Raw genomic sequence first — 20108 nt, forward strand, 5'->3', positions numbered from 1 at the left:
CCCTTTGCTTCATGTAGGTGTATGTTATCCAGTAGAGAACAAAGTTCCTTAGGTTTGTGTACAGAAGCGTCTGAAGTTCTCAAGGCATCATGTCAGGTTCCCATTTAGAAAGACTGACTCCTTTTAAATTGAATTTGCAGTCTGTTTGGAAGCCAATTAGCTCCTGTGTACACATACACATCATCTATACATACATATATATACATACATACATATATATATATATTATACATGCATGCAAACAAGCATTCTAGGCTTAAATGATTAAATAATAATCTAAGAAAAAGTCAAAATCCATTAAGGGAGCACTGAGATATTGTAGATATTGTATTAGAGACAGGTACACATGAAAACATTTATTAAATTTAAGCTCTGGGTGCATATTTCAAATACTGCACCCTTCAACTGTGTAAGTATGACTTCTCCAAATTCAATAGGTCCACAGCCAAAAGGTGTGTATTTCTTCAAAACATGACAGATGTAAATAAATAAAAAATAAGACAGTGATAGGTTCATCATGGTGAATGTCTTTTCCTCGTACATTTGAAGTTATAATTTGTAATCTGCTTGAAAGTCTTTTGAATACCTGTCAGCAAGAGTCTTCTCAGGGAAAAAGGAGGAAGATGAACAGATGGTAGCCTTTAAAGTTGTGGATTAAAGATAAATTTAGTGCTAAAAGGGAATTACTGTTGTGTAGAATGCAAAGCTTTCTGTTTATTCTTCTCTAAACTGAGACTTGAGGCAGTACAATTTCTGACAATCACATTGTTTTTAAAAGTGATTCTTTCTGTAATCAAAAGGGTTTTAATTTTTTTTTTTTTTTACTGCAGCGTTGTCTATACATTTCAAAAACTATCACACAGATAGAACATGTAGCGCTACATTAAGCATGGACTTCAAAGTTCAAGGACTGTCAGAAATAAATATTTATTGATTTGCCTGCTGATATTACTTCCCCTTTCACTAGATCCATCAAAGTAAGTCAAACACATGGGGTTAGCAGGACTGTAAACATTCACAGCACTGAAGCCAACAGGTCACTCAATACAGGATTTTTATGATCTGTGTTGTTCTAGAAAATATTTTAACAAACTTGCAGTACAAAATATACTATAAAGGGCAGCAAAATGGTAAAAAATGTACAGTACAGTAAATTCACAAATACAAGCCGCACTGAGTATAAGCCGCATCTCTGGGTGTTGGCAAATATTTTGTTTTTTGTCCATAAATAAGCCGCACCCGAGTATAAGCCGCTCTGTCGTTCACAGCGAGGACCCGCGTGCAACAAAGTTGCTAAATAGTAACAGAACGGCGGCAGGGCGGGGTTTACTGGCTCGGCTCGGGCTGTGCAGGCTCAGCCCACTAGGGGCTGCCGATGGGGCCAGGTAGCCCAGCCCAGCGCTGCCGCTCGGCGGGGCCGCTGGGGGCCAGCTGCCACTGCCACTGGGCTCGGTCACCACAGCCCGGCGCTGCCCTGTGGTGGCAGGCAGGGACGGAGCCCCCCGCCGCCTCCCAGAGCTGCAGCAGTGGCAGCCTGGGTCCGCCCCCTCCTCCCCGGGCCGGGGCAGTGGCGGCCCGGGTCCCCTGCCACCTCCCAGAGCTGCGGCAGTGGCGGCCCGGGTCCCCCGCCGCCTCCCAGAGCCGCGGCAATGGCAGCGCGGGGCCCCCGCCGCCTCCCCAGGCCGCCGCAATGGTGGCGCGGGGCCCCCCCGTCTCTTCCCCGGGCTGCGGCAGAGGAGGGAAGGAAAGAGCTCTCCCTCCTCTCTCCCCGCCCCCCGTGCTGCCTACAGGCAGCCAGGCTCCACCCATGGTGCAACAGAGTAACAATTTGTAACAATCGCAAAATGCCGACTTTGCAGCTGCTCGGCTCGGCACTCTGGCTGGCACTCTGAGGTTGTAAATGTCAGAAAATTATTCACATATTAGCCGCTCCTGAGTATTAGCAGCATTTCCGGTTTAGGAGCAAAATCTTAGTCAAATTGGTGCGGCTTGTATTAGTGAAATTACTGTAATTTCACAACTGCAAGCCGCACTGAGTGTAAGCCGCATCACTGGGTGTTGGCAAACATTTTGTTCTTTGTCCATAAATAAGCCACACCCGAATATTAGCCGCACTTTCGTTCGTAGCGAGGATCCGTGTGCAACTTTCACAAATTTGCCAATTAGTAACAGGATCGCGGCATAGCGGGGTTTACTGGCTCGGGGCGGGGCCAGACAGGCTCGGCCCGCTCATGGTTGCCGACGGGGCCGGGTGGCCCAGCTCGGCGCTACGGCTCGCGGGGCCGCTTGGGGCCTGCCGGGTGGTGCTGCCGCTGCCGCCGCCGCCAGGCTCCCTCGCCCCCCCCCCTCCTGTCTGCATCGCTGCTGCGGCGTTTGCTTGCCCTGGCCGGCACTGCAGGCCCCCGGTTGTGCTGGGCTTCCCCCCCGCCACCAGGCAGCCCTGCCCGCTGGGCTTCCCGCTTCTCCATGCTCCCCTGCGCAGCCGGGCTCCCCTGCACTGCTAGCCCCGGTTCTGCTGGGTTTCCCCACGCTGCTGACCTGGGCTCTGCCACCCCCACCAGCCTGCGCTGCTGGCCCCGCCTCTGCCAGGCTTTCCCACCTCTGCCGGGGCTGGCCGGGCTCCAGCTTGGCTTGGGGCTGCCGCAGGCTCTCACTTCCATGTTGGCAGCTTTTAGAATATTGTTAATATATTAGCCACCCTGGAGTACTAGCTGCACTTTCGGGTTTCCACCAAAATTTTGGTGAAAATGGTGCGGCTTGTATTCGTGAAATTACTGTATTTGGTATTCAACAGCTGTATATGGGGCTTTTTGATTTTTTTACGTTCTAATTCTACTTGCTTGTGTATTAGGATAAAATTATGTGTCATAAAGAAGGTAGTACATTATGAGTAGACAGTGAAGTTTTGCATTTCACAGCTTCAAGATAACTTACTAAAATATGACAAAAGTCTTGCATTTTAATAGTCCATTGGAATGATATTTGGGTTTAACTTGTGTATCTTCAGGGACTAATAATGTATGTTTACAAATATGCTAGAGCATATTTTGTCCAGTCTTTTCTTTTGATCTTCAATTAAGTTTTATCCTCCAAAGAAGTGGGTCCTTGACTGAAAACAGAATTTAAAGGTTCTTTTGTCATATATAAAGGCAGCAGAATAAATTCAAATGCTTGATGCGCTTTTTTTTTTTTTTTTTTTTTTTTTTTTTAGGAATATAACTAGCAGAACTAGTTATGTTAGCAGGAATGCTGTGAATTTTAGCCTTGAGTTCACTATGTAAAATGTAAGACACCCACTTAAACTCATAGGAAAGGCAGCCTCTGAGTCAGAATTTTAACTAGACCTTAAAGTGTTTTCTGGAACAGTATAATCTGTGGTATATTAGATATTTAATATGAAATTAAAACAAGAGTTTTTCATTCTGAGAAAGCTACTGAGGTCATTAATCTCCAATACAGGCTTCAGAAACAGTGAAATCTTCTGTCAGCTTCCTGCTTTAAAAATGCGTGTGCGTGTGTGGAGACTAGGACACCTGTGACTTACCATCTTTTGTGGTCAAAGTTTGTTTCTTTAAGAGCTTTCCATCCCAGGGCAATCAGCAATTTCCCAGGACAGCCAGAGGGATCAAAAACTTTTCCACAGCAGAAAGAAGTGCACGTGGTCATGTCTGCCAAAGCTGATTCATTTGGAGAGGCTATCCTTCCTTTTAGCTTAGTTTTAAAGCAATTCAAAAATCCCCACTGCTGAGATGAAATATTGGACTGTGTTTTAATAAGGCATTAGGAACGGCTAACTAACAGTGCTTTTAATGTGCAGTCACTCATGCTGGCAGGTTGGCAGCGTGCAGTGTCGCACGGCGCTGTGACGCGGGCAGGTGACCTTAGGGGACGGAGGCAAGGGACGGAGCTGGGGAGGCAGGCGCCAGGGAGCTGCTCCAGCAGGTCAGGCAGGGATGCTGCAGCTGGGCAGCGCTGGTCCTGTCTCCTCGTCGGTACAAGTCCCACAGATTATGCCCAGCAGCCGTCTGTCAAAGGACGGGGGGATACACATACCTCGAATATTTACGGTGCCTGTACTTTGACAATGAGACAGTTCGTTCACATCTGCGGACGGGCCACTTTTAAAACATCAAAATAAACCATCTGGCTGCGCAACTGTTTCTAATTACTTCCCTGCCTAGACTGTAAACTTAGGGGTTTGGCACCGGCCTCCTTCCCAGAGTGCTGCCCAAATCCCGCTCCCAGGCAGCTAATCAGAGCCGCTTCGGCAGGGGGGGAGCAGCGCTGGAGCCGGGCTTGTCCAGCCCGCAGCTCTCCGCGTGCCTGGCGGGTCTGTCTGTCCGCCCGTCCGCCCGTCCGTCCGTCTGTCCGTCTGCAGGAGCGCTCCAGGCGCGGCTCAGCGCAGCTCGCACCATGCTCGCCCCGGCGCTGCTGGCGCTGCTGCTGCTGCTGGGCCCCGCGCTGCCGGCCGGGCCCCCGGCCCTGCGGTAAGTGCGGCTCTCGGCTCTCGGGGGGTGCGACTGCCTTCGAGCTGCCGCGAGTCTGCGAGCTGGGCTTGCCGAGGGGGCGGCCGAGCAGTTCCTCGGCTCTTCCTCCGCCTGCTTGAAGGTGACACTGAGGGAAGCGCTCTGGGTCACTGGGAACCTCAGTAGGTAGCTGCCTGTGCAGACTGCAGTTATTTGCAACAGTGCATTTGATGCCCAAGATGCACACTCTGAAAGCAGTGAAGAGCTGGCTAGTGATGGCTCTTTAGAGAAACCTCTAAATTCTGCTGCCTGAGTTGGAGCAGGCACCTGCTTAATGCTGCACTCTGTGCACTGCCCTTCGCTCTCCACCTCCACCACAGCCAGCACACACTGGCTCCTAGGGCCAGCAGCTGCTTTGCTCCATAGCCTTGCAAAATCTACTATCTGAGAAGGGCAGGTTCTATTCATTTACATCTTCACTATTCCTTAGTATTGTGAAGACCTGTTTTTGGCCTGAGCAGTCCTTTGTTCTTTTTTCCTATGATTCAGCTCCTGATGAGACAAAGTGTGATTTTCCCTGAGTATGTCCTGAAAGTCCTGATCTCCGTGTGCTCCAGTGCATGGTACAGTTGCGTGACACAACTGCAAATCTACAGATCTAGAATTGGATTCTGCTGCCTTTACCGAAACCACAGGCACAACCTGCATTGTTGCACGGAAACCATGATTACTTTGATTTCCTTTTCCATTGGAAGCATGGATCATACATGTCTGACAACCAGAAGGATTACTTTGGCAAACATATTTTATTAGAAATAAACCTTAAGTGTGCTGTATGATATATATTCCTGTTATGCTACGCAGATGTTTAGATGTATATGGTGTCTCTAAACTTTTTGAAATAATTAAGATCAAAATGTTTTGTGACAGATAATCAAACCATGCGTGTCTATGCATACATACCAGATATGCCTGATGGGAAAGTAGATGAGGCCAGTGTAGTCAAAAAGATAAGTAAAATAAAGTATAAGCATTCTTGCGGATGCAGTGAGATTTCTGATGAAAATGAAGAAAATTGGGTGATTTGAGGCAAGTTAAAATAATTTGCAACCATAGCTGAAGAGATGGTAAGAACAATATTGTTGGTATTGGCTGAAGCCAATGGCCGGAGGGTGGTTTCAAATGAGCCAAGCTCTCATCAGCTCTGAGCTGCAACCCTTGGCTTTGACCACAGCTTATTCTGTTTGCTGTCCCCCACAGGAGCGGTTTGGGTATTCCTGCTTCCTGCCGGCTGTCCCAGGCTGAGTCGGAGCTCAGGTGCCGCGTCCCAGAAGGGAAGCTGTGCAATGGCAGAGGCAGGTGTGAGTGTGGAGTCTGCATCTGCCAAGTGACTGAGTCTGGCAAATACTACGGTCCACTCTGCGAGTGCCACGACTGGGTGTGCGAGACCTACGATGGGAAAATCTGCGCAGGTGAGGAAGACCTGATGATGACAGAAGCTTAGAAAATTAGAACTATGCATTAAAACCAGGGACACAGCACACTGAAGCAGTAGAGACATGATTAATATATGGGTCCCTGAAAGATGGCTGTAAATGGAATTGTGGGCACATCCAAGGATTTTGCCAGATTAAAGGGTACAAGTTACAGGCACTGTTTCTGCCGTAGAATGGGACTTAACCTAGAGCAAGATTTATCTGCATCAGGGACAAAAGCAGAAGTTGCTTTGGGTTGGAGGCTCTGCAAACTGTGTTTTAAATCTTAGACAGTATGCAATATTCTGATATTTTTGTATCTATTTCTTCATTTGAATTGCTTGCCTAATGATGGCTTATGATATCCACCCTGGCTTTAAACTATCTCCAAACAATCAATTTTGTCCTGTGATTATTATTTTTTTTCTTCTCCTGCTATTAGGAAAAAGACTTGCTGTGGCATGTACCACACTTATATTTACTATATAACATGAAAACTCAGTTTTTCTCTAAGTAATAATAATACTTTCCAAATGAAGACTTAAAACAATGTAATTGTATTGTGGTTGCAGGGATTTCCCCACTGACACTGTATTCTTTAATAACATACATCTCTGGGACAAAATTTAGTCCCTGCCAGTTGTTGGAACATGTTGCTTGGTCTACATCTAAACATTATCACTCTTTCATCTTTCCAGCTGTCTTTACTTAAGTTTCTGGGTTATTTTGGTCAGATTTTAATTTTCATTTTCTTTTCTTTTCTTTTTTTTTCTTTTTTTTTTTTTTTTTTTTTTTAAAGCAGCTTAGAATAGGATTTTAGAAAAAAGTGGGGAGACAAAATGCCATCACATTCCTAAGGGGATTCAGCCTGGAGCTTGATGAAAGAGGCCAAAAGGGTACTTCATTTCTAGTATCCTTGTTTCAACAGCTTTACCAGATTCACAGAAACGTGTCATTTTTTCAGGCCAAAACCTGTAATTAGGTCAATGGGAATGTTACAGAAATTCTTCTAGTAAGAGGACAATACAAATGCATTCCAGCAGTTGGTTTGGCAAATTTTGTAGGAAAAAAGACCAAGCTTATTTTAGCAACAATTTATCCAGGAAGTCCAGTAATAACATGAAAAGACCAAGAATGGGATTATGAGAAAAAGATTTCTATTTGGCACCTGTGACTTTAGAGTTCTGTGGAGAAGCTGATTTATAGATTTATAGACTTTGCAGTTAGCAGTGTTAAATCCCCCTACATATGAAATATCATAGCATTTCAGTGCTTTGCTATCCCAAACATGAATTTTTTGATCAGTAGTGTGATTTCAAAGTGCTCACTGTTGTTGCTGGGTTAATTGCATAAAGGGAAACTGAAAGCTCCTTCAATTTTAATATTCTGCTGTAAATTCCACCATCATGTTCCTGTTAACAGTGGCTGCAAGTTTTATCAGGGCTTTGGTGGTAAAGTGTGCTGACAGAATAAACAGAGCCAAGAGATCTCTTAACAATATTTCGCTTTTGGGTAGCACTTCATGCAGCAGTTCAAAGATGTGACTGCTAAGTGATTAAAAGTTTTTTTTAAAAACAATTTTCTGTACTTGTCACTTTGTCACTCTTAGCTGGGGTATCGAAGCTGCGTTACCATGTTACCTCTGAGATGTGAAATAATTTGAATTCTCTCTTCTTCAAAACAAGAAAAGAGTAGTAAAAATCCAGTACAAAGTCCTGGGGCGGGGGGAAACAACTGTGAAGGGTGCTGGAGTTTTGCTTGCTCTGTTTGGGCTTTTCGACAATTGTGCTAAAAATCCACCTTTGTTGCAGTCCTGGGCTGCCCAGCACTGCAGGAGAGCAACTCCAGGTAACTCTTTCAAAGCTGGAATCCTGTTGGTGAAACACCTCTTTTCAGGCTATTCTTCTTGCCCTCTTCATTTTCCCCCCATGTTTTTAGTTACTGAAATATTGTGTGTATAAGGGAGGAAGGGAGCACAGAAAAGAAGGTCAGATCTAGAATAACTGTCAGGAGACTGGACCTTTGTTGTATGAATAATATTTTCCCCTACCCAACTATTCAGTGAACTGCACCCAGTGATGTTTCTTAACATTATATCACCAGGACGATTTCCAATGTATGGCATATTTCCCTTTCTTTGCATCTTTGTACCATTTTTTGACTTGAGGAACTTGTGTTTCCTGTAGGTGAATAGTTATAATGTCATACTGCAGTTCTGTTTATGTTTCCTGTTTTAATTTTCTTTTTCATGTTTTGATTTTGACATTTGCTGTCCCTTTTAATTGTGGATCTCTCCTGGCATAGGCAACAACAGTAACTGCTGACTGATACCACATGGAGAACTTCTAGACACTCTTTTAATATCCCTCTAGAAAGCCATGGTATTTCAGGCTAATGCTGTTTAAAACAAGCCGCTTTTCAAGTTGACAGAGTGATTCCTTTTTCAAGTGACTGATGTCTGATCACCAGTGATGTTCATAATCAGAGATGGACAGGCAGAGTTGTTTGAATCATGAATGCCAAAGATAGCTGAGTTTCCCTGCCAGTCAAGTCAGACTCCACTTCCCTTGGCTGTCCCAAGCTAAACAAAAGATTTAGTTGCTCAATATGCAGCTCATTATCTTAAAGACACTTTCTGTGTCAGATGCACTTTCTGGACCAGTTGTTCAACTATCATATTCTGCAGAGAGATGGCCTGAAGGTAAAGAAAATGTCAGATGTCCATCTGATTGATTTGCTTTTTCTAATAAACCTTTTATAAAAATGGGAAAGAGATTATGCCATGAGTAATAAAGAAGAGCAGATTTAAATGTTTCTGTCCTTTTACTTTCCCTTGAGACTTCTTTGCTGTATTTCTTTCCCATTATGTTTCCAGGTGCATTAGAGGGAGTTCCAATAATTTTCTTGCCTTTTATCTCGCTGAGATTGATAAAGTAACAGGTGATCCCTCATGGAGTCCGAAACAAAGAAGAGAAAAACCAAGGGCTGCTGTGTGAGTCACTGAGTCTCCTGTCCTCCCTTGTGGCCTTTTTATTTTCTTAATGTATCATGGGGTTTAGAGGAAATCGAGTAGATACTGTCCTGTCATTCTCTTTGCAATGTCAGGGACATCTTTATTTTATCTTTTGTTGCTTATCTTCAAAGAGCTGAGCTAAGAGGAGGAAGACTGAATCAAAAACAATCAAATCCCCAAAGGATTTATGCTTCATTCATAGCAGGCAATATACTTGTTGCTGTTTATTTGCAGATAGTAGTTCTGACCTCAGACAGTTGCATATTGCCTCAGGCTTTCTTAGCATAAATGGAGCCCATATTGTGTGTGAGGGAAAGTGGCATACAGGACTAATTCCTGTCACATCATTCCTTGATACCTATTTTTCTGTGGGGTTTTTGCAGTATAGTGGAAAATCAGTTTTAGTGAATTTTTTGTGGGTTTTGTTTGTTTGGGTTTTTGTTTGGGGTTTTGTTTGTTTAGTTAGTTGGTTTTTTTATATAATCGTTTTTACCGTCTCTGTGGTTAATGAAGATAGAAAAACTAAATTAAGCATAAACTAAGACTTCCTTGGCCAATTGAAGTGGGAATACTTTAGATGTTCTTAGAGAATGCATCACAAGAACTGCCAGCTGGGACATGTGACAGTATGATTGCAGTGCTTGTAGTTGGTGGGATCAAAAGACAGATACAATTTGGTGACGACATAGATAGCATCATATGAAGAAGGTTGGTCTTTACTCAGAACTGTATTCATTATTTTTGGTTTTTCATAGTTATTAAGATTTTATAAACCATTTTTCTTCCAGACTGAAGTACCTTTTACACCTACTGAAAAATGGTGGCACAGTGTGATTTTCCATAAGCAGTTGCTGTGGAACTTGCTGCTTTTCAGGCCAATGAAAGATTTTTCTGTTTCTTTCTCCAAAGCTGTTGCTGTGGGTGCTGTACCTATTTTAAGACTAGTTCAGCAATATAATGCCAGTGTTAGTCGTAGGTTTTCGCAGCCAGAGGTGTTATCATACAAAACATGAAGGACAAAAGGATATAAGTGCCATTATTTTCTTATCTGGAAGGTTTCAAACTGTGTAGAGAATGCAAATGAAAAGTTAAATTGACAAGGAGTAGATGTAGAAATAACAAGATAAATCCAAATTGAAGTATTAATGTAATGTGTCACTATGCATCCATGGGAGTTTATTGGATGTATGGTACCAGTGTGAGAGAGAGGAATTTGAAGATAGAATTTGGAGGACATTGTGGGCTGAGGACTGCTCTTTGCATAGAAGCTGAATAGTGTCTTTAGGCAGAGCTATCGAAGTTGAGCTGGAAAGGCTCTAACAACTTTGCTTTTGTGTTCATACTGAAGGGAGGTCTGACACACTGATTGTTCATTGAGCAGCATTTCTTGCTAACAGTGTGAAGAAAAGTCAGCCTGTGACCTGCATTGATTGCCATTTGATCCAAAGTGAAATTCAAAGCCCTGGATTTTGAGAACTCTTCTCTGTCAGAGGCCATGTTTGCAAAGATTCAGCTGTGGCACATGGCCATTGGAGACAGAGCCTCCTTAAAAGAGTTAAAAATAGGGCAGGAGGCTACTGATGAAAATGGAGGTTGCAGTTTTGCTCTGACCTAGTTTGCTTTAGTCCGAACTTCAGAACTTGGCATTTTATGACATTTCCTCCCAGAGCAGGGGTGTGTAGGTGTGATAATAGCATCCATATTCTTCTCAAAACAGGTTCTAGTAGAAGTGAAATCGTGATAGCATAGGTCTCATTGCAGGTTCATTGCCTTGCTAAGTGCTTGAGGTCCCAGCAGACAAAAAAAGCACCAGGCTAAAACCTGTATTATTCTCTGCTTTGTGCTGTTGCTACCTGATCTAGGTAAAATCAAGCAGCTTTTGATACATCGACAATTGCTGTAGCTCCAAATTCAGGGTGTTGGTTCATAGAAGTGAGTGAGGCAGGAGGTAGCTTAGACACAAGAACTGCAGGGGAGATTAATGGAAGGGAAGCATTTTAAACTAATTTATTAAATGATACCTAGTTTCTTAGCCCTCATTTTGAGCCCCTTTATCTGTAGACTGATGGAGAATAGGTGTTAGTTTAAAAAGTAAAAGTGAGTGTGTTGGGCGCATGGAAGCAAAAGGCTTTTACAGCACCTCCCAAAGCTGGCACCAGCAGCAAAACAAGGTGGGGAGCAGCATCTCCTTCACCTTTTGTCCTTCTGTAGTCTGGGATGACATGCTTATCCATTGCAGAGAAAAAAACACCTTTGTGCAACTTTTGTCAATGCAAGTAAGTGTTCTGAGGTGTGTTTGAATTTTTATGCTCCTCACAGGCTGATATGAACAGAAGTATATTTTTATTTATTTGAAAGAATGCTCTTTGTGAAAAAATGGCTTACACAGACTGTGTCCTTCTATTAATATTTGCGTTTCAGTATCCTTATTATGAAAAAGATATGGTGACTAGAAAGTAGATTGTGTATTTACTGTTAAAGAACTGTTTATCAATTATTATACCTGCTTTATCAGTGGATAGGTCTCAGTATGTGTTCTTAAGATTTGTTTTTTGGACAAACTGACTGTCTTGGTATAATTTTTTATGCTTATAGAAGTTTTATTGTTGGTAGCTGGTCCTGCCAAGGAATTCAATCAATCATCAGTTATGGCACTGCACTGTAGACCTTTCAGTGTTAGCGTTCTCAAGTATTTTGTCTTGAAAAAGAACATGTCACTGATTAAAAATGTTCCCATGTGCTTTTCTGAGAGGAAATGGCTCATTGCTAGTGCTGTCCAGAAAAAAGGGCAATTTGTGCCGAAAAAGTACTGGAGTTTGACTTTGGCCATGCAAAGAAGGACCGTATAGTATATGTGTGGTACCAGAACTTATCAGTGTTTTAACTGGAGGGTGTGGTGGCTGAGGTCATGTTATGGTGTGTTTATGGTGTACCACAGTTGTATTCCTGGATACAAATTTCCTTTGGAGATGGAGGCACTACAAAGAGAAAAAACCCTGCTCTTCTTTCAAATACTAATTTTAAAGGTTATTTGAAAGCCTCATTTCTTAGTGATAGAGGGAGTAATTTTTACAGGTAGGGGTTTGTGTACCTTTCATACATTGGGATGGAACACCAACTTGAGCAGTTGCATGACCACATTCTTTTATGTAGAATAAAGATTCAAGAGACTTTAATTGGAGTTGCACCTGTCCCCTTTCTTGAAAGAGCTGCTTTGCCCTTTTGCCTGTCCACCTGAATAGCATCAGTGGTATAATCTGGGACACCTTCTTGTCAGTGATCTAAAGAGTGGCAGTCAGAACTTTTGGAGTAATTTTTATGGGGAAGGTCACTGGCAGTGCCAGCTTAGTGCTCTCACTGTCAGGAGTGAGCCAAGTGTGAACTTTGTGATTTGGAAAACATCACAGCTGAATACTGTTGCCTTGGCAGCTCCATACAGCAGCAGATGTTCCAACTAGAGCACCTGGTCACAGTGTTTTGTTCCTGAGGGCAATTCTGGGCTGGGGAGACAGTGAGTGAGCTGGGGGGAGAATCCTCCTGTGCTCCAAAGAGCACGTGCTCCTACCTTTCTCAGGCATGCTTTTTCCAGTTGTCTGCCTCCAGCAGGTCCTGTTCAGTCTTTTCAACAAGGTGGTGCCTGTTCTTTTAAATATTGGGGATGTTAGCTTTCACAATCCACAGTTAGAGGCTACTGAATGTAAAAATAGTTCATTTAAGTATTTTTCCTGTTTTGCATATCATTTCCTATATAATTGAAAGACTGTATTAAAGTTATTTAAATCATGAAACTGTGTGGTTTGCAGCTAAGAAATGCTAAATATATCTACCTTTATTGAAGAGTCCTGTGCATTTGCACTGTTATGCATCTTACAATTTTATATTCATTGTGGTATTCTCCAGTGGGCTTACACAGCAACTGGAGGAAAATGGTTGCTGCCTGGTATTTGAAATGGTTTCGTTTACAAACTTGGTAACCTGCTTAAAGCAAGATAAAATGTTAATCATTTACCTTAGTTCATTCATTTGCCTGAAATGCTGGGAACGTTTGGTAACATAGCAGTGTTACCACTGCTATGTCAGGTAATGCAGGTTTCTTGGCACCCCATTTCCTTACTCCTTTTTTTTTAAACAATATTTTGCAGTAAGTAACTGGATACTTGCAAAACTCAGTGAGTTGCAAAGCTCATTGAGTCTCAGAAGCTAAAAGCCGCTCTTCTTCAGAAAACCTGGTTCCTCTCCACTTCCTGAAACATCTAGTCTCATTTCTTGTCTATCCTTATCCATTTGGAAATTATTGGATACAAGTAGAGTTGATATGTAATTTGAATGTCTTTCAGCATATGAGGATATAGGCACTTTTAAAGAGATGAATAATGAATGGTATTCTGTGAACAAGAGGTAAATTTGCGTAATTCAAACCATTTCTATGTCTGTATCTCCAGTAATCTGTCTGTATCTGCCAGTAATGTGATTCCTCCCAAAAATGCAAGCCCCACTTCAGATGTGGGGAGCATACCTGGTATATGGAACTGAACTGTGATGATCACAGCATCCTGTTCTCATATCCACCTTTCTTTACAGTTCTTGCAACAAATTACTAGAAGGCATGTGTTTTTCTTCTGATATTGAAGAGAGGGGAAGTTGAGGATGTGCCTTCTGATCATCTAAGACTGATAATGAGACTCAGAAGAGAGCCCAAGTATCTGAGCCCTTCCTAGGGACTCTCAACCATCAAGTCTCTGTGAGGTGTAAGAATAAAATCTGTCAATATTAAAACTATCAGTTAGGGCTGTGTCAGAATCACATTTTAAGTTTCATATTTTGGTCCTAAACATATTATTTCCTACAAAAAATAGTCATGTGTTCTTTTTCCTAAGAACTACCTGTGCATTAGGTGTGCAATAATTGTTGATTTCTCTGTGTATTTTTGGAAGTGACAGCAATTTGGTTTTATGAAAACACTCAGTGTGTTTACAGCTTAAAAATGTTCCACATATGAATAGGGAGTTTAATTTGTAGCAGGTCAATCCCATAGAGAACTGTTGGTGCAGTGACATGCCTGGTGGATTGTGTTGCAGACCACAGCCCTCAAAAGAGTGGTTTGTAAAGTCATGCTTTGAAGGATTACTGGAGAAGTTCAGACCTCCCTCTTTAGGAACAGGAAAGAACTGAAATGGAGAAGGACAACCAATTTCATCTCATGAGCATACCTGCAGAAGGACCAAATCATGCTGGATTGTGGTGATGCCATGACGAAAAGTTGTATAAGAACATGTTGCACTGTGGTTCTCCTGAATGCTTTTGCAGAATTGTGCCTTTTAATCACTGCATACTTTACATGAAAAAAACACTTATGACATCTCATGGAACATAGCACACTTTTACCCTAATTGTCTTGACAGATTCATTCCTTTCTCAGTTTTTAAACTGGAGAGAATAGTGGCAGTGAATAAATTGTTCATCTGTAGTCTAACATGCAGAGGTAAGTCTGAGACCTTCTATTGCAGAATCACAGAAGTGAGTATTACAAATTTGTTTATTTTTTTTTTCTGGTGCCTTTGTAAGCAGGTATATTCTGTGGGAAACAGATAACCAGTAAGAAATATATTTAAAATCAGAAAATGGTCTTGAAGCTCTTCATTGAAGTACTGTTGTTGCACTGGTACTTCTCATTGTCTTTTCAAATAATTTTGTTTCATTCTCACTTCTGTTTCGAGCCAAAGCTAATCCTCAACACAGACACAGCAAGTATAATGAAGCACAGCTCCCAGGCTGTGCTTAGGAAGAGATCTAGGTGCCATCTATCACTGAAGGAAAATTGTGTATCACCTACATCGAGTTTCTCTGGGTGGGAATGGAGAACGTAGGAGCTATTGCAGTATGTACAACTACTTTCTATTTATGTGAGTTTGGCTGCAGTTGGCATTTGTGGAAATCCTTTTGTCCAGCAAACCCAGACACAGTGAACTTTTTTTCTTTCTAGAAACATATTAGTTTCACATTCACAGGACTTTAGGGATCATCCTACTGTGAGAAGTACTGGAACATTTCTTACTGCCTTTATTTTCCCACAAGGCCTCTTAATTAATTGAAGCATAGCAGAGAAATGTTAGAGCACATCATTGGCATTGGTCATAAACAGAGAGATTTAAATGTGGCATAGATTTCTGTATCACAATAAAAAATAATTGTCTCTTCAAGATTTATGATATTGAACTTCCTAAAAACTCTGTGTATATGATAGAGAAATACAACAAAATTTATTGGAGATGGGATTGGCAAAATTACCTAATCCCAGTCATGTACTTTGTTAGATTTAAGAGTGGATCCTGTCACTCATCTCTACTCTTCAGGTTAAAAATATGTTTTAATAAAAGCAGATGGTGTGGCTGGGGTTTTTTGTTTGTTTGTTTTTTGATTTTTTTTTTCCTCAAAGCTAAACAGAAGCCAGCGTTTTCTGCTGACAGAAGTCTAATGAAATTGATAAAGTTATGCCAACAGAGAATTGGTCTCACAGCAATTCTGGCCCTTCTTTGGCCAAAAATCTCTGGGTAATAGCAGACAAAATTACAACAGCAAAATATAGACCCTGTCATTTACCTGCAAGTGGTAATGGTAAAACAGTAATAACAATGACATCTCCAACGTTTTTAATGCTTTTAAGCTTGACAGGATTTTACATGATTTTCTGTTTTGTTTTTCTTCTGTGTATTGTGCTACTTCAAAGAGTTATATGTTACTTAGCGGTTATTTGACAGGACATTGACCAAAATAGTTTTTCTTTAGACTGTCAGACTTGGACTTTGCAGGAATGAGAGTTCTGTGAGAAAACATTCTGATAAATGAAAATCATTCTTTCCAAGATTTAGACTCAGTTGTATAAATGAAGGAATTACTTACACTGAGAGATCTATCCCGTTTTATTAAATGGTCTGTTGGTTTGGAAAGTCATAATAAAACTAAGATTTTGTAATTGGATGAGCAGGGTAAGTCTCAACCCCCTCTCCTCTCACCATCCTAATGCTTTTGTATTAAAATTCCATTTTTATGTGTCAACTGCTTTAAATGTGTGTCTGGTACACATAAATACAGGTTAGAAAAGTTTTCACAGATACTGTCCAGAAAATACAACATGATTTCTGTGCAGGTGGTTTCAAAAGGTCATCTCACATGAGAATTTCTGAATTAAGTTCTTGATGGATAATATCTTGAAGGATAATATTTAAATAGTACAGTGACCACTGACTTCTTTTTATTTCATGGGTTAGTTCCTAACAAAGGAACTAAGAGTTTTTTTAAATAATATTACTCTGTCTGGAACATCATGTATTAAGCTCTTTCAAAACAAGATCATAATTCCTCTGGCCTTTCATGGGCTTTTGCATTTCAGGTGTTGTTTTGGCTTTTCCTCCATATTTTCCTGCATGAGCCGTGATTGCCACCCCCCACTCTCAACATTTTGGTTATATTGAATTGCTAATTTGTTTTACTAATTCCATTCCCTCTTGACAGAGTCTTTTCTGCTCTTTGGGTGATCTCTATGTGGTTCAGTTCCTTGGCACTGCTCCTCACAGTTGTCCTAATCCACTCCTCTGGCTCATCAAAGAACAGTTTTTTTCCATGAGGACCTGGGTGGAAGTCAGATCCACCTTGGCTCTCTTTACACTCCCTGTTGGCTCCATCTCCAACCAATAGCCTCTGCTCTTGTATCCCAAGAATCTTAAAGGAGGAATGCCATCAAGAGGAGCTGAACTGCCTTGGGTATTCACAGATTTTGTAGAAATTAACCAAATTGTGTGTAATCAAATACTCTGTCTTAGTTCATGCTTTGTTCGTGCAGGTGTTATTCAGTTGTAGGGGAGCTTGTTAGGATATGAATCTAAACCACAGAAACTTTAAAATAGGCATTAATCAGGTGCACACTCCTGTATTGTCATTTCTACTTGCTTCACCCCTTCCTCCTCCCTGAGATAGGCACAGCACACTGAAATTTTACAGTTTGTTTTAGTTTCTCCAAACAACCTAGTCATTGTGCATCTTACTCCCAAGAGATGGAATGGTTTTGACCACAGTAAAAAGCTTGTCTCAGGAAGACTGTGGAATCACTGTGGCTGCTGGTTTAAGGACAGGTTGGACAAGTCAGGAAGGGTCAACACACTCTTGTTTGTAAGTCCAGACAAAGAAATGGACCAGATGATCTCTTCCAGAGGTCTGTTTGAGGCTGATTTTATTTGATGCTGCTGTGAAAGCAATTCTTGGTTACATACTCTGCTTTATTGAGGAGGATCTGTGGTAATATAAACATAGTTTTCGTCATGCTAGTATGTTCCTTAATGTAATAATTTTTTAAAATTTATGAATATCCATTGATTTTAATCTATTAATACTAAGAACTTTCATTTTCTGCAGTGTTTATAATACTTTATAAAATATGAGTGTGTTTCAAGTTTTTAAAGGAAGACATTTTAAAATTACCGCTATGGAGTCTCTAAGTAGGAATGATTCTGACAAGTTTGCTTGTTTGAAGTGTAGGCTTTTCAATAGAAAGGCATAAATTACAGTAATTTCACGATTATAAGACGCACCATTTTGACTAAAATTTTGGTCCGAACCCGAAGTGCGGCTTATAATCAGATGCGGCTTATATATGGATAAAGAATGAAAAGTTGCTGTTTTAGTTTGGAGGACAGGTGTCTGCTGAGAAAGGCAGGAGCTTCTCTTTGAAATAGAGAATGTAAACGCCCTCCCTCCAAATTATTATAATTTTGAAATCAAGCAGCTTTCAGGCAAAGATATGGGAATTAGGAATAACAGTTCATTTCTAGGGAAATTAAAATAGAAATACAGTACTACAAAGAAACAAACCCCAAACCCTGACAAAGTCAGAGTACAACCTGACACCCCGTCAGGCAGGGTGTTGGTAGCAGTCCCATTAAATGGTGGCTGCATCCTCCTGCAGTGACAGATGTGATTCAGTTGGAGCAGTGCTGCTGTACAAGGTGCAGTTTCCCTCCGGAGGTCCAGTGGTGATGTGGAGAAATCCAGTTTTCCTCTGGAGTCCAGTGGAGAAAGGGGCAACCTTAGTGTCCCCAAAACCTCTGTTTTTATCTTGGTAAGAAGTGTTGGGCTCTTCCCCCTGGCTGGAGCAACTTTCAACGGGATGCAGTAATTTTATCAGTCCCACAGTGGGACTCAATGGGCCATTAGCAGAAAATGACTCGCTGGAGGAAGGATGGGTTGTGAAAAGATAAAGAACAATGCTCTGCCTGGTTTCAATGGATGGCCCATTAGCAGAATATCTGCCGTTGAGATAATGATCACTGCCCCCACCCTCAACAGATGGTGATAGAACAGATACCTTTTATCACACTCTGTATTGTAACGTGCGGCTTATAATCAGGTGCGGCTTATGGATGGACAAAGAATGAAAAGTTGCCGACACCCGGAAGTGCGGCTTATACTCAGTGCGGCTTATAATTGTGAAATTACTGTACGTACTATTTCTAGATACAAGTGGTGGATGGACTTCTGTAACAAGCTCAGAGTCATGGAAAACATATTTTATCCAATTCTTGCAATTTTATGGAAAAACAACAGTCGAAGCATTGAACAGAAACATTTATATTTTTAAAATTTGCATCACTTTAACAAATGGATTCTTAGTCAACTACTGACCTTATAGCAAAATGAAAAAAACACCAGGTGAAGGTGAAAGGCTGCCCCACAGTTTTATATAGACCAGTATAGACCATTTTAAAAATTATGTTCTAGAAGCTCCTAATTCTTGTTGGATCCATTCAACAGCAAATAATGTAATTCCTACTTAAACAGGAACCACATCTGTTCTGCATTTTTCTCTGGAAGCAAATAGGTAAAAATGTTTTTTCAGATAATGAAACAGAGGAAGCAAGTAGTAGTATATTGCCTTTTGTTTTTCATCTCAATGCAGAATTATACCTTCTAGAAAGTTAACTATTCTTGAACAGTAATGAACTGAACTCTGTATTGATAGCTGAAAACATTATTTAGATTTATGACAAGTCAAAAGATGTTGCCATTTTTGGGGATAGCACTTCCATTCCATCAACCTGATTTCTTTGATATCACTGCTCATTGGGAAGTTGCCCCTACTATTCCCTTCTTCAGCTAAATCACCCATGTATGCACAGGATAATTCTATATACACAGCATACAGCACAGGTCTGGATGAACATTTCTTCTTCCTTCTTTCATTCTCTTGATCTTCCTGCATTCCCTAGGCATATGGAATTCATCACACTTGTGCACATTTGTAGGAAGGAAATGGGGAATTCCACCCACACAGAAAGCTTCCCCAGTCTTCTCTTTTCTCCTGTAGCCAGTGAATGTGAAAACATTACTGCCTAACTTCTCCTTTTGCCCAGTATTCCCCACATCCCTTTGGACAAGCCTTTCATGGAGCTGTGTTTTGGGCTGGCTGATACTGTGTCATTCAGCTGTTGCTGCTGAGAAGCAGTGATTTCAGGAAGTGCTGCAAGGGAAGCATTTCTGGCTTGTGTACTCTATAAAAGCAAATAACTTTGTGGTGATTAAATTTTTTTGTTAGGTTAACCTCAGAAGAAAAGCAGTACTTTTAATGGGTGATGCTGCTCCATCTGTACTCTGTGACAAAATTGTCACCTCACCAGTGCAGTGATGGAAGCTGATGTTGAGGAGTCCAATTGTCTTCACATAGTGCACATTCCCACTGTACCCTCTTGATCTGTCTTTTCTCCACATGTGAGTCACATAAGTGGTTTTAAATGCCTTTCAGTGAGTCATATAGTTTTGCTAATTTAGTGCCTACTTTAATGTCACTATATACAGATTCACTTTCTTACCTAAAAGCTGAAATTTCATTTGGTCATCTACTTGACACCTTTATAATACATCTTTGCTTTCCTTAAGGAAACTTTTTTGGGGTGGTTTGTTTTTTTGTTTTGTTTTGTTTTGTTTTGTTTTGGGGGGGTTGTGTTTGTGTTTGTTTTGGTGTTTTTTTGTTGTTGGGGGTTTTTCTGGTTTGGTTTTGTTTTGTTTGTTTGGTTTTTTTTTTGTGGCCATAGGGGTTTCAAAACCTCAAACTCTTGTCTCTATTCTGAACTGTCAGTTTGAATTTTTAAATCCTTTCTCAAAAAC

At 41.3% G+C, this 20108-nt stretch overlaps 1 protein-coding gene across 1 annotated transcript in view; it reads left to right on the plus strand.

The window, feature by feature from the left end:
* The first annotated feature begins 4413 nt into the window (after positions 1-4413).
* The window catches only part of ITGBL1 (integrin subunit beta like 1), a 132971-nt gene continuing 117276 nt past the window's right edge, over positions 4414-20108 (plus strand). The window contains exons 1-2 of the mRNA XM_033051431.2: positions 4414-4487; positions 5727-5938. Of these exons, the coding sequence (XP_032907322.1) occupies positions 4414-4487; positions 5727-5938 (286 nt within the window). The remainder of the gene's footprint in view (positions 4488-5726; positions 5939-20108) is intronic.

The sequence above is a fragment of the Catharus ustulatus genome, chromosome 2 (genome assembly GCF_009819885.2).
Source record: "Catharus ustulatus isolate bCatUst1 chromosome 2, bCatUst1.pri.v2, whole genome shotgun sequence".
NCBI lineage: Eukaryota > Metazoa > Chordata > Aves > Passeriformes > Turdidae > Catharus > Catharus ustulatus.